This window comes from Chelonoidis abingdonii, chromosome 5 (assembly GCF_003597395.2).
Source record: "Chelonoidis abingdonii isolate Lonesome George chromosome 5, CheloAbing_2.0, whole genome shotgun sequence".
NCBI classification, from domain to species: Eukaryota; Metazoa; Chordata; order Testudines; family Testudinidae; genus Chelonoidis; species Chelonoidis abingdonii.
Window position 1 is genome coordinate 100,014,979 of NC_133773.1, and position 13,643 is coordinate 100,028,621.

Genomic DNA, 13,643 nt, shown 5'->3' on the forward strand with positions numbered 1-13,643 from the left:
AGACCCAGGAGGTAACTGTACTGGTCTAATTGGCACTGGTGAGGACTCAGATGGAGTACTGTGTCCAGTCCTGGGTACCACACTGTCAGAACAATGTGAACAAATTGGAGAGAGTTCAGAAGAAAGCAACAAAAAATGGCCTGTGAGGAAAGGCTAAGAAAACTGGGCATGTCTACTCTTGAGAAATGCAGACTGAGGAGGAAACTGATAAGTCTTCAAATACATTAAAATGTGTTATAAAGAGAATTATGATCAATCGTTCTCCATGTCCACAGAGGTGGGACAAGAAATAATGGGCTTCACCTGCAGCAAGGGAGATTTAGTTTAAATATTAGTAAAATCTTTAACTCTGAGGATAGTTAAGCACTGAAATAGGTTATCAGGGTAGCTATGGAATCCCCAGCAACAGAGGTTTTTAAAAACATGTTAGACTTACCCCTGTCTGGGATGGTCTTAGGTGTACTTGGTCCTGCCTCAGCACAAGGGGCTGAAGTAGATGACTTGTTGAGGTCCCTCCCAGTCCTACATTTCTATGATTCTACCTCCTTCCCCTTTCCGTGTCTACAATGTGATGAAGGGCCCTTTTATTCTCATTACATGATCATTTAACACTGAGCAGTTTGACATATATATTTTACAAATATGAATAAAGTATAGGCCTGTATGCAAATATGCCATTCAATAATTGGAGTAAATTTTCAAATTATACAAGTAAATTGACCTATGAGATGCTTTCATTCACTTCTAATATCAGATCCTGAAATTTCCGCAATATATGCTCCTTTAAAATAACTAAGTTTGATTCCTGTATTGAAGAATTTTAGATCAGAGATAAGGATTTCGTAGCACATTTTGAAAATCAAAAACAGCAAGAAAAAAAGAGAATTATTAATAATTATTTACGTTATCCTAGGGCCGAGAAGCTCCATTCATAGACCAGAACCCTATTGTCCTAGGTGCACAAACCCAGAACAGGCGGTCCAGCCCCAAAGAACTCATACACGATATTACTAAGATTGTATGTGCATTTGGGATGTGACTGAGGGGCTGAAATATTTATTGTGATCACTGGGCCAGGGCCAGGGCCAATGCTTCTAAAAGTTTGTCTGCCAGGGTGTTCCTAGGCCTGGAAAGTGATCTGTCATCAGACTGTTAAAATCATTTAATTCTTTCTTTATTTTGGTTTTCCCCTCCATTTCACTTCCAATGTGAGTCTAGCAGCCAGTGCGGCATAAAGTGCTGAAGTTCGAGATTAAAGTTTTATCCCATTTTCAAGATGCACTTTGGGGTTATGGAGGCAATAAAGCTAAAGCTTCAGCAGTTTCCAAGGGCTTGGCTGTTGCAGATGTGTTCAAGTTAGTGTCTGGGGGGGAACTAAATAATAAGACTCGGGGGGAGTTTCAGCTTTTCACACACATCACTGTAATTCAGCATTTGTTTCTAGTCTGTTCTTGAAATAGCTTTTAAAATACTCACTGATCCCTTAGTTTAGCAGTGGGTTTTTTGGCACCAGCCCTGGAATCAATCTAGCAAGCTCAATGGCAGAGTTTGCCTGTAATATATAAAAGTACTGAATTTAAGATTCTGATGTGAAGCTATTGAAGTGCGCTAATGATTGTGGAACACATTTGCTTTGTTGCAGTTACGGTATCAGAAGTGCTTGGTAGCCAGACCTCCTTCACAGAAAGTTCGACCGCCCCCTCCTCCTGCAGACTCGATGACCAGAAGAGTCACAACTAATGTCAAACGCGGAGTCTTGTCCCTTATTGACACTTTAAAACAGAAACGTCCTGTTTCTGAGATGCCATAGCTGCCCAAGGAAAAGGATTCTTGTAACACTTAATTGAAGATACAGTAACTACGCTAAAGAAAATGAACTGATGATGTTCGACCTTCCATTTTAAATTGCTGATGCTTTGTCTTCACAGAATTTATCCTTATCAAAACAATGTTAGACAAGCATGTTCTCTCGTTCTTGCCATCATCATGTGATATGAAAAGACGCATGAATAATTTTTTTGCTGTCAATGAGTTACATCATGAGCAGTGGAAGGTCTATTTCTGATTGTAAATATTCTGAACATTACCTAAATTCACACCCAAAAATAATATGGCCACGTCCCTCATAGTGAACTAATGTTAAAGTCCTTGGAGTGATTGATGTCTGAATTATAGTTCACCATCTTCTTGAGCTGGATTTGTCACAAGCAACCCTTAAATCCTACTGCACTTTGCCCTGTTTTCAACACTGGAGTAGGTACCAAGTATTAGTTACCATTAAATTACTGTAGTATAAATACCAAGTTTTATTTTTACAAAGCTACACCTGTTAGTTTTAAAAAGCGCATTGGCATTGGTTTAGGAACCACTTTACAATTTTGCCTGACATGCTTTTGAACCATGGTGACCATATTTCATTTACTGTTTATATATTATGATTTGGAGAAGAAAAGCTTTGAGTAATTCAGAGCAGGATGCATCAGCTTTAGCCTTTTGCCCTAAAATAGAGAAATGCATTGGGGGGCTGTTAAATCTGTTCTCCAAAATCCTACATGGTGCAACAAAAATATGGTTTATTTAACTGTAGGCTCCTACCATCTATAATTAAGAAAGGGACCTACTCAGAACTGTTATATATGGCACAAACTAGAAAGCTACACATTTTCCCTATATTACTCCTTGTGTGTGGAAACTTTCAGTTGAAGGCCTGATCACAGTTCTTTCATCTGGAGTTTAGTGTTGAGTTAATAGTTACATGAGATGCAAAAGGACTATCACGTTTTTGTTATGCAGACCTGTTCCCATTTATACCATGATGAAGTTTCATTTTACTTTAATGCCCTTTCTGTAGCAGCTCTCAACAAAGGAATGATGCAGCTGTTCTCTGATATGATGGAGCTACATGTGGGGTAACCTGATTTCAGTGCTTTTGCTCCAAAAGCTCCAGCTAGCTGTAAATTCCTTGGAAGCAAACTATGCAGTATTGCCCCTTACAAGCATACATTGTGCTAACCTTTGAATGCATTATATGCTTATCTTTTTCTTTGTTTTTTCCCCTTGCCCTCTGTCTATTACAACTGCAGGTTGGTACATACAATAGAAATGGAACAGTGCAGATGTTTTTACCAGTGTTAAAATTTTTCTGCCTCCATTTTAGACGTCTACTCGGAAGGCTGAACCATCTGGGTATGCTGACACTGTACTTCTAAAGGGACATTGTCAAGGTAGCTAGGCCCAGAATTTGACCTAGCTTTTTCTCACTAGGGGCTTCTGTTTGAAATGAATGGTTGCATATTTTCTTTTTTTTTTAAATTGGTCACAGTTGCTACCCATGAGCTGCCCCAGTAACAAACAAATCAGGAGGAGGATGCAAGGGGCAAAGCGATGATCAAAACCTTTCAGCTTGGCGTTTGTAAAGGAATTCTGGACAGCGTAACAAAAATTAAAATGAACTGGCAAATGAAAGGCTGATGCTCTACGGGTGTAAAGATGCAGCTCCATGGACACCAGCTGCGCAGCCAGTGCCCTGAAATCCTCTGTTGTGCCACAGAACCTTACTGGAACTACAGTGGGGATCAGACCTGGCTGAGGCCTCTAAGCGCTACTGTAATATAGAGAATACAACCCACTAGCGTACTCTCAGCTAAAACACTTGCCTGTGGTCCCAATTCAGCAAGGTATTTAAGCATGTGCCTAATTTTTTAAACCCATGTTTAAAATTACCAAATGCTCAAGTCCCAACACAGCAAGGTGTTTATGTACCTCAGCCCCTGTTCAGAGAACCAGGCTACAAGAAGAAACTTGCATTCACATTCACTCCATTGTGTCTCTGGGTTCCAGTAGTGGTAATCTCAGTGGTTTCTATTGGGAACCTAGGCTGACACCATTTTTTCCCTATAGTGGTTATCAGCAGCCATCATATGGTAACCCCACCTAGCCACCATCACCCTGGATCATATTAAAATCACTGACCTAGAGACATAAGATGCAGTATTCATTATCACTCCCCAGACTCAGCCAGCTATCTGTTTGATTTTGAATTACAGCAAATATCTTGACAGTGTCCTTTTAAAGTTCCAGTTTGAAACTTTCCCAGGATTCAGATTTGCAATGAGTTTTAAATAGTCTGAATACGTTCCATAGGAGATCCACTGCATCTGTGTGATGCTGCTGCCCCATGATGGCAGACCAGGACCTCCCTTTGTAATTAAACAGTCATGTTAAAAAGCTGTTGTTTTTATTCACTACTTGGTGTGGTTCGGTTTCCTGTTGTCAGAACCATGAGTACTTAGCTTGCTTTCAGCAGCAAAGCACATAAAGAGAGTGAGGGATGCAGTTGTAGTAGGTATTGAAAAGACAATGGATAGGAATGTATTGAAAAGTCACAGATCATCTGTGGATATTTTGTTTTTAAAATACTTTTGCTTATTTTACCAAAATGCTGATTAAGTCTTTGATTCTACAAACACTTCAATATGTGCTTTATAAGCACATTAGTCTCACTGGCTTCAGCAGGGTGACTCATGCTCTTACAGGTTATGCACATACCCCAGTGTTTGCAGGATCAAGGCCTAATTTTGTAAAAACCAATTATATTAAAACACTGTGTTGACTTACTTTCTGCCCTGGCCAAAAATTACGCCTGGTGCATGCATGAGAGCAAATGCCATTCTTTTACCCAATGTTGTAGTGACACTTCAGTTACCTGTGCATTCTTTATACCTAGTGATTCTGTAAGTAGGCATACACTATGCCTTGTATGTCTCATGGCATTTGTGAATTAACCTGTTAAATACAGCTTAAAATATTTTTATTTTATTTATTCTATTTTTACTGAACTAGCCTGCATTCTGATGTTGATGTACTATCTTTACTGGACACGATCTCACAACATATCCAGTGCTAAGTAATCTCCGTGTACTATAGGTTGCCTAAAAAGGTGGGTTTTGTAATTATTTGTAGTCACACTTTTATTGGAGTATGTAGAAGAAATGGCAAAACAATGTGTAAAGCTAATTTCTCTTTATTTTATAAATGCAAGTGGTAAGTTAGAGGCAGATATCCCAGGCCACCTCATTAATATACTCTATTGCAGAAGCAAGGAGATTTATAGCCACAGCCCATGTCCATAGTTTAAAGCCTTTCCATTGAGTTGCTGCCATTTTTAGTTTTTATTTAAACCTCTTATGATTTCATTTGGAAAAAAAAAGGTGTTGTAAAGATATAAGAACCACCTGCAGATTGCATGAAAGGACATTGATCCCACTTCCTGTATAATGAGTTCTTAGTGATAAACTTTGTGTAAAGAGCTACCTGTACCTCTTCCAAAAAAAAATCAACTCCTTCCTTAGATTTGCAGGATATAAAGCTATGGAATAACTAAGACTCTTTTGTGTCATTTACTAAGATTTCTAAATCTCTTTTCTTTTAATGTTATCAAACATGTCATAAAGCAATGAAGCAGGGATATAAAACTGTTAATAAATCATGTGAAAACAGCTATTTTTACTTTAATAGCTGATACTGGCTCAGCCTTTACAGCTGTAACATTAACACTATTACTTCTATCTGTGCAGGCTTAGTTATTTTAATATATTGCTAAAAACCTGTGCTGTACAGTCACCAAACCAAGGTTTGATTTAGCTTAGTATTTGCAAAAGAGAAAGAGAAAACGCAGTTTATCAGTCAGAGCTCAGTGTTATATAAAGCAGCTGATTGACACTGAAAAGAACTTTTTTTTTTTTTTTTTTTTTTTTTTTGCTGTTGACCACTTTTACACATTTAAATGTAATCTGTTGTGAGAATAAATTTAGATGCATAAAATGCTTGACTCACTTGTCACTAGTCCATAAAGTTTGGAAAGTAGTTCATTTCTTGGGACACAACCTTGGGGGGGGGGGAGAAAGTCTCTCTCTATTTATTAATGTAATTAATGTATTTTCTTAATTATTCAGTGGTAAATGTTAAACCAGTATTAAGGAAAAAGTGGTACTATTATTTGCCCTAATGCACACACAGCTTGAAATATAAACTGCTTTTAAGACCTAGAAAGGATATTTTTAACAGGCGGAGAAATAAGAGGAAGTCAAATTTGTCTGTTTTAAAGCTTACAAGTAAAAGGCTATATAACTGTTTACTTGTATGGTGTTGGTGCAATTCTGGGTCAATCTGGGAATACCTAAAATTTGCCACCAGCTGATGGCAAAATTGATTTGTGAACCAAGTTTTTCTCTAGCATCATATTTATCACTGCTGGCTCTTGGACGATCTGGTCAGAGAGACTGAACCAGCCCTGGAGATCTAGTCTTAGATCGGATGAGACCAGTGGTGGAACAGCAGATGGAAACTTGCACCATTGTGACGTACCGCATGTGTAAACAGAACTTCCACTTCCAGAGCTGTCTATTCGCACCTTTTAATGAGCACACGATTTTTATTTTTAAAAGAGACTGTTTATACTTAATTGTTATAACACCCACTGGGCATTATTAAAAATTATAAGATTTTAAAACCCACTCTTTTTGCCTTCCCTTTCCCAACTACAGAATCTCTCACCCCTGCTACCTACTTTGAGCCATGCTTAGTAACTATATTTAAAATAAAATGAATATAATTTTCCCTTTATATTTTCCATTCTCTTTACGGCAGGTTCTTTTTTTCTCATCCCTATTGTGAACTATGATTGTAAAATAGTGTCACTTTGTTCTTTAGGTTTTTGCCAGTTGTACATTGCAAGCACAGGACTCAAGCCAGGAGCCTTACACTCTGCCCAGAAGGAGATCAGAGAATGAATTGTGATTGTCACAATTCTTCCCTGGCAGTTGAGAAGCAGAAGTTCATCCCTTTTCATGGATCTGTTTACTCTTTGACCAGTGAGGATGGGTGTGTGGAGCCAAGGCTGCTCCTGTTTACTCACCGTGAGGTAACGGGTGAGCAGCACAAAACTTTTACCTATTAGAATTATTTCCTTCATTAAACAGATCCCATTCAGCAGCATTCAGTGGGAAAACTCACCTTTTATGACCACAGGCTCTTTTGCCCTTTGTTTCTTTCCTTACCTATTTTTCTTTGTTTCTCTCTCTTTTCTTCCTTCTATATTCCCATTGGGAGGAATACTCAATTTCCTTCTTTGGATTTCACTCCGAACCCCTTGCCCTTGTCTAAAATTATCATCAGTAGCTAATACTGGCATTTGAAATGTTGTCATTAGGCTTAGAATTAACATCTCAATTAGATGAATTATCTCTAACTGGTGTGAGGGTTGGTACAAAGAATTAGGTTCCAGATGCTTAGGGTACGTCCACACTACCCGCCGGATCAGCAGGTAGCAATCGCTCTATCAGGGATAGATTTATCTCGTCTAGACACAATAAATCGATCCCCAAACGTGCTCCCATCAACCCCAGAACTCCACCAGGTCAAGATGCAGAAGCAGAGCTGACGGGGGAGCCATGGCCATTGATCCCGCACCGTGAGGACGGGAGGTAAGTTGAAATAAGATACGTCGACTTTAGCTACTCTATTCCCATAGCTGAAGTTGTGTATCTGACATAGATGCGCGCGCACACACACATCATGTAGACCAGGCCTTAGTTTCATTTTTTCCCCCATGTCTGGGCTATTGTGGGTGGTTGGAGAGGGAAGGCATCCTTTGCTAGGCGCTCCTGTAGATTGTAGTAGAACTACATGAGTTCCTGTCCTGCACAGCCCAGCTGGGATACACCTGGGTGGCAAGTCTGTAGAAATTTTGGTGGTGCCCAGAACCCGCCCCCCCAACTCCAGCCCCCCTCGAACTCCACCTCCACCTGCCTAAAGGCTCTGGGAGGGGTTGCGGGGGGAGGTCTGGGGTGCAGGTCCTGGGCTGGGGATTAGGGTGCAGGAGGGGTGCAGGGTGCAGGCTTTGGGATGGAGTTTGGGTGCTGGGTGCAGGCTCTGGGCTGGGGCAGGGGGTGGGTGTGCAGGAGGGGGTGAGGGGTGCAGGCCTTGAGAGGGAGTTTGGGGGTGGGAAGAGGTGTATGGGAAGGGGGAGGGGGTGCACGCTCTGGGAGGGAGTTTGGGAGTAGGAGGGGGTGCAGGAGTGAGGGCTGTGGGGCAGCGGATGAGGGGTTTGGAGTGTTGGAGAGGCTCAGGGCTAGGGCAGAAGGGCAGGGTAAGAGCAGCCTGCCTTGCCATTAGTGGATGGCGGGTGCTAGGGCCCTGGGGCAGCAGACAGCAGTTCTGCCATAGGAATGTGCTACATCAGCAGCACAAGCAGGCATGGGAAAGGCGCCCGCTGCTTTCTTTCAGGCAGGGACGTGGCAGGGGAGAGAGGGACACGCAGGGAGAGGGGTGGCAAGCGGAGGCCAAACCCGCTCCAAGCAGGGATGCAGCGGGGCCGGGGGGAGGCCTGCAGAGGCCGGGGCCCAATCCAGGGAGGGCCAGGGGAGAGACCCAGCTCCAAATATTGCTGGAGCAGGGCCCCCAGAATCTTCCTGGTGCCCAAGCACCACAAAAGTATATAACCTGCCGCCTATGGGGATACAGGCAATGGAGCAGCCACTTTGTTTTTTTCCCTGCAGTACAGACGTAGGCCTGTCGGTGAGCAATTGCAGCAGGTAAAGCTTCTCCAGTGCTTTCAGGTCATATTGAAGGTGCTACTAGGGCTGCAAGGGAAGCAGTGTCCACTACCACCTCCTCAGAGCAATGCAAATACTTGTTTTAGAATGGCAGGCACCATATTTATTTCATAATCAAATATAACTTTGAGCTTCAAGGGCCACACATTTGGATGCCAGTGATATAATGCAGGGCTTATTGCATGCAAGTTCCCCTCTTTGTACTGTGTGTGTACACAGAATGAGATAAAAACAAACTGAGATCCGTTAATTTCTCATCCGCTTCTCTCTGAATCATCAAACCCTTGTCAAAGTAGCCGCATTTGTCTAGCTCTGCTTTAGATTCTCTGTACTGAATATGGAATGTAGACACACTAATACTTCTTACTTTATTTTATTTGAGAACTAGGACAGTTTAGTAGAGGTACCAATACAATGGACCCAAGTGAAATAGGGGAAAAAAAAATCTTACTTTTAATATTTATGAAGTAAACACTTCTGGTTTAAAAGAGAGAGTTAATAAAACCAATCCTATTAAAAAATCTGTTGCATAATACTTCTGAAGTTGCTAGTTGGGTTAAATGTCTCAAGTCAGTAAGAGCAATTCTGCATACAAATATCCACTAACCATTTCAAACAGGAAGGAAGTTCTGAAATTCCTCTTGAATTTCAGGGTTAAGATGTCCTATGGTTAAGAGAACCTTATTTCATCTTGCTTAAAAAAGTTGGTACACAAACTACTGAGAATGTGATTAAATAATTCTAGATTCATAAAAGTTAAATATTTGAATAGATTGACATCTCAGTATATTTAGTAAGCTGTAACCACATATTAAATGTAGATAGAAATGATTGTCAGTTAATATAAATCATTTTAAACAGTATACAGTTTAACTTGCAACCTGATCTTTACATATAACTAGAAATCCTGTTTATCGTTTCCACCCTCAATCACCGATGTTTCAAAGGAAATTGTTAAAATCATGTAAATGTAAACCAAAAACTTGCTGTCATTATTCAGATGAATAATATTGGTATTAAGTGTTCCTATTTGGCTTGACATTTATCACCTGTAGAGATGCAGAATAAGAAGCACTTTCACCATTTCTGAATTGTTACCACTAATAGAAAGCAGTTTCATGAAAAGCAGCATCTGAGCTTCCTTTTACCAGCCGCCATTAGGCTGACAATTATGATTTCTATAAACCATGGCAGCACTGTGGTGTGTCAGATTTATAATTCAGAATTCATTTTAGCATCAAAATACCTGTCTAGTTTTAAAATGAATTTTTCTATTGAACTTTTTTAACAGAATTTCCTCTGCTGCTTATTAAAACACATCTGACTGAACTGAGGCATCCGTGTGCTCCCCAGCTGCACACAAAATGTTCAACACAAGTACATACAATGTAAGCATGTGAAAAATCCAGAGCCATTTTTACAAAAAATGGGCTGGCTAACAATTTTGATGATCCACTTCCATATGCCATAGTCATAATTAATGATACTTTTCAACAAGATGGTAGCTGAAAATTGTAAGCATTTAATTTCATTGTTGCTATGTGAACTTTTAGACCACTGAAAAAAAGTGCAAAGATTACTTCTGAAAGTAAGTATGCCCAAATACGTACAGAAGGTTGTTGAAACATGCCTTCTTTCTACATGTCACATTCTACTGATTAGCAATTAGCTATAAAACTTTTGAGCTCACTCCCTAGGGATTTGAATAAGCTGTTGTAATTACTACTTTATGTGCATTTTGACGTTCTGAATTGAATAGCTGGACTGAAACAACTACATAATAGTCTCTTTTGCAAAATGTCCCCCTGCTATTGCCATAATAGCCATGAAAAGGGTATTAATTATAAATGTTCCCTTAAAGTAAGTAGTGGCCTGCACAGATATACTCTGACATTATAGAAATATAATTTCAAACTTTGAAGAAATAGCTATGAACCAGTTACCAAAATCCATTTTCAAATCCATGGTCGAGGATGCTTAACCATAGCTGAAGGTAAAGTTTCTTTCGGTTTGACAAATCTTTTGGATAAAGAAGGTATAAATAAGTCACGTGCTGAGCTCTTTATTCCAGTCCAGCGATAGTAGTAATGTTGAGCCGAAATTTGAGATTTGTTCCCTTGTGGATTGAAGTATGGCACCATTACTGGAGGCAGAATTATCTCCACAGGTTTCAGTACAACCATTTTATCTTCTGCCCGTGGCTTTCTAATGTGTGTCCGTCTCTCAAACTCCTTACTCATAGATGACAGATTGGGTGTGTTCTTCAGCATTCCTGGCAGGGATGAGTTTGAGATGGGTTTGGTAATTTTCTTCAATTGAATGGAACTGTTGGTTTGGTTCACATTTTTTTGTGGAACACCACTAATTGCTTTAATTGGTGAAACTTCAGAATTAGTATTAATAGATATCATTTCTCGGTTCAGGAACTCCACAATGTTTGTTTGTACCCCAGTATCTTTAGGAACATTTCTTTGCTGTGTTACTTTTGATTTTTTCTTCCTCTTCTCTTCTCTCTTTGATGATTTCCCTATATCAAGACCTTCTAGTAGTCCCTTTGCTGCAGCACGAGCCAAAATGTCTTTTATAGACATTACTTCAGCTGGATCCCTCTGAAATTGAAGAAATGTTAGTGGAGCTAAACCACACCATCAAGCTATGCACTCTATTTTAATCCCGTAGGATACACCTTCACTTTAAAATCCATGGCAATGAGTCTCAGTACCTGAGTGTGATGGGGTGTATCAATCTAGGGGTTAATAAATTGCTTTGGGCCCAAGGGACTACACCCCCTCACCTTTGCTAGGCATGCTCTCAGTGGAGAGAGCATATAAAGGAAGCAGCTCAGCTCAGTCTGGGCTGGCTAAGGAGGACAGCAGTCGTATGATGCTGGCTCCTACCAGGAAGCTGCCTGGACTCCAGACCACCGAGGCAGAGCACCCTGACCATATTGCAGGGACCGAAGAAGACTGCGAGCAACCAGTGAAGAGATGCCAGAGCAAAGGGTAGGAAGTGACTCAGCAGATGAGCTCAAGGATACAGAGACCTGAATCCTGGTTTCAGAGCCCTGTGTCAGAACCTGATAGAGTAGGGTGGGCTTGGTTTCCCCTTGCCCCACTGCTGCCAGAGCAGCTCCTTGGGCTCTCACTGCTTACTCCTGACAGAGGAAGCACCCTCCTAGACTTCCACCACTGGGTGCTACTGGACCTTTGGCCCCTTGACACTGGGGCTACAGACCTGAGCTTGTGCTTTGGTGCTAAAAGCAACAGGGTTGACGTGGCTCTGAAGGCCATCACCCCCACACCCTGCTTCAGAGTCCAAACGCCAGCCCAAGCCCCTATACCAGTGGTTCTCAAACTAGGGCCACCACTTGTTCAGGGAAAGCCCCTGGCAGGCCAGGCCGCTTTGTTTACCAGTTGCGTCCGCAGGTTCAGCCAATCGCGGCTCCCACTGGCTGCAGTTTGCCGCTTCAGGCCAATGAGGGCTGCAGGAAGCAGTGCGGGCTGAGGGACGTGCTGGCCACCCTTCCTGCAGCCCCCATAGGCCTGGAGTGGCGACCCGCAGCCAGTGGGAGCTGTGATCAACCAAACTTGCAGCCGCAGCCAGTAAACAGCCCAGCCCAGACAGCCAGGGGCTTTCCCTGAAAAGCGGCGGCCCAAGTCTGAGAATCACTGTCCTATACAGTACTAAGCACAGCTATGGTGCAAACCCAGGTCTGTAGACCAGGGTCTTGAAACTTGCTGCTTTGGGTTTTAAAATACATAGCTGTACCTTTCAACTGCTTCCAGCTATTGTCAAGCTCAGTGTATGGGCTAGAAAAAATACAACGCAAACATCTTGAAAGCAACAGCTGCATGCTATTAAAGGATGCTGACTTTACTGCAGAATCAAGAGAGGCTATGGTCCAGTTTAGAGTAGGGAAATGGAATTCCAGACTCGTGTGTTCTATCTGCAGTTTCTGCACTGACTTGCTGTGTATCAAGTCACTTAAGCAGTACGTCAGGGGTTGGCAACCTTTCAGAAGTGATGTGCCGAGTCTTCCTTTATTCACTCTGATTTAAAGTTTCATGTGCCAGTAATACATTATAATGATTTTAGAAAGTCTCTTTCTATAAGTCTATAATATATAACCAAACTATTGTATGTAAAGTAAATAAGGTTTTTAAAATGTTTAAGCAGCTTTATTTAAAATTAAAATAAAATGTAGAGCCGTGGCATGGCGCCCCCTGCCCCAGCAGCGGTGGCCAGGACCCAGGCAGTGTGAATGCCTCTGAAAATCAGCTCGCTTGCCATAGTTTGTCTACCCCTGCACTACATGCTAGAGTCACAAAGGAACTTCAGCATGGTGACAGAGTATTTCCATGGTGAAGTTTTTGGATGCCAGGAAAATCACTAGGATTCACAAAAGCCTGCACGCTAGGTGGCTCCTTGGCTGAGCTAACCCAGTGGGAGACCCCAAGCTGAGAGCAGACCTCCTTCTTAGCAAGAGGAGGAGAAAAGCTACCACTTCCTTCAGAACTTTTAGCCCAAAGGTTAGGGAACTCACTTGGGAGCTGAGACCCATCCCCTTCTACCTAAACGAGAGAGAGATTTGAAGGGGGGTGTGCTGCCTCTCAGGTGAGTGCCTTAGGGAGTGGGCTAGAAGCCATTCTGATGGGGGGGGGGCTTTCTCTCTCTCTCTCTCACCTGCTGCAGCTGTTCCACTGTAGACATATAATTTAAAAAGAAATCATTGGAGCAGGGGGATTGGATCTCCCACTTCCCCAGGTAAGTGCTCTAACTACCAGGCTGTTTGCTTGCTCACTTTCTGGCTCATGTTGATGCAATTCCACACTGAGGCCACGTCTACACTATGGGATAAAATCGAATTTGCTAAAATCGGTTTTATAAAACTGATATTATAATTTCGATTTCATGCGGCCACACTAGGCACAGTAATTCGGCGTTGTGCGTCCATGCTCCGAGGCTAACGTCGATTTCTGAAGCGTTGCATTGTGGGTAGCACTTCCGTAGCTATCCCATAGTTCCCGC

At 41.8% G+C, this 13,643-nt stretch overlaps 2 protein-coding genes across 8 annotated transcripts in view; one reads left to right on the top strand and one right to left on the bottom strand.

Moving 5' to 3' along the window:
* The window catches only part of APBB2 (amyloid beta precursor protein binding family B member 2), a 322,611-nt gene extending 316,781 nt beyond the window's left edge, over positions 1-5,830 (top strand). For all 7 annotated transcript variants that reach the window (XM_032776850.2, XM_032776854.2, XM_032776851.2 and 4 more), the window contains one exon: positions 1,643-5,830. In XM_032776850.2, the coding sequence (XP_032632741.1) occupies positions 1,643-1,810 (168 nt within the window). In that variant the 3' untranslated portion in view covers positions 1,811-5,830. The remainder of the gene's footprint in view (positions 1-1,642) is intronic.
* Positions 5,831-10,038: 4,208 nt separating this feature from the next.
* Positions 10,039-13,643, bottom strand: part of NSUN7 (NOP2/Sun RNA methyltransferase family member 7) — a 56,134-nt gene continuing 52,529 nt past the window's right edge. Inside the window, exon 11 of the mRNA XM_075066503.1 lies at positions 10,039-11,224. Within this exon, the coding sequence (XP_074922604.1) occupies positions 10,571-11,224 (654 nt within the window). The 3' untranslated portion in view covers positions 10,039-10,570. The remainder of the gene's footprint in view (positions 11,225-13,643) is intronic.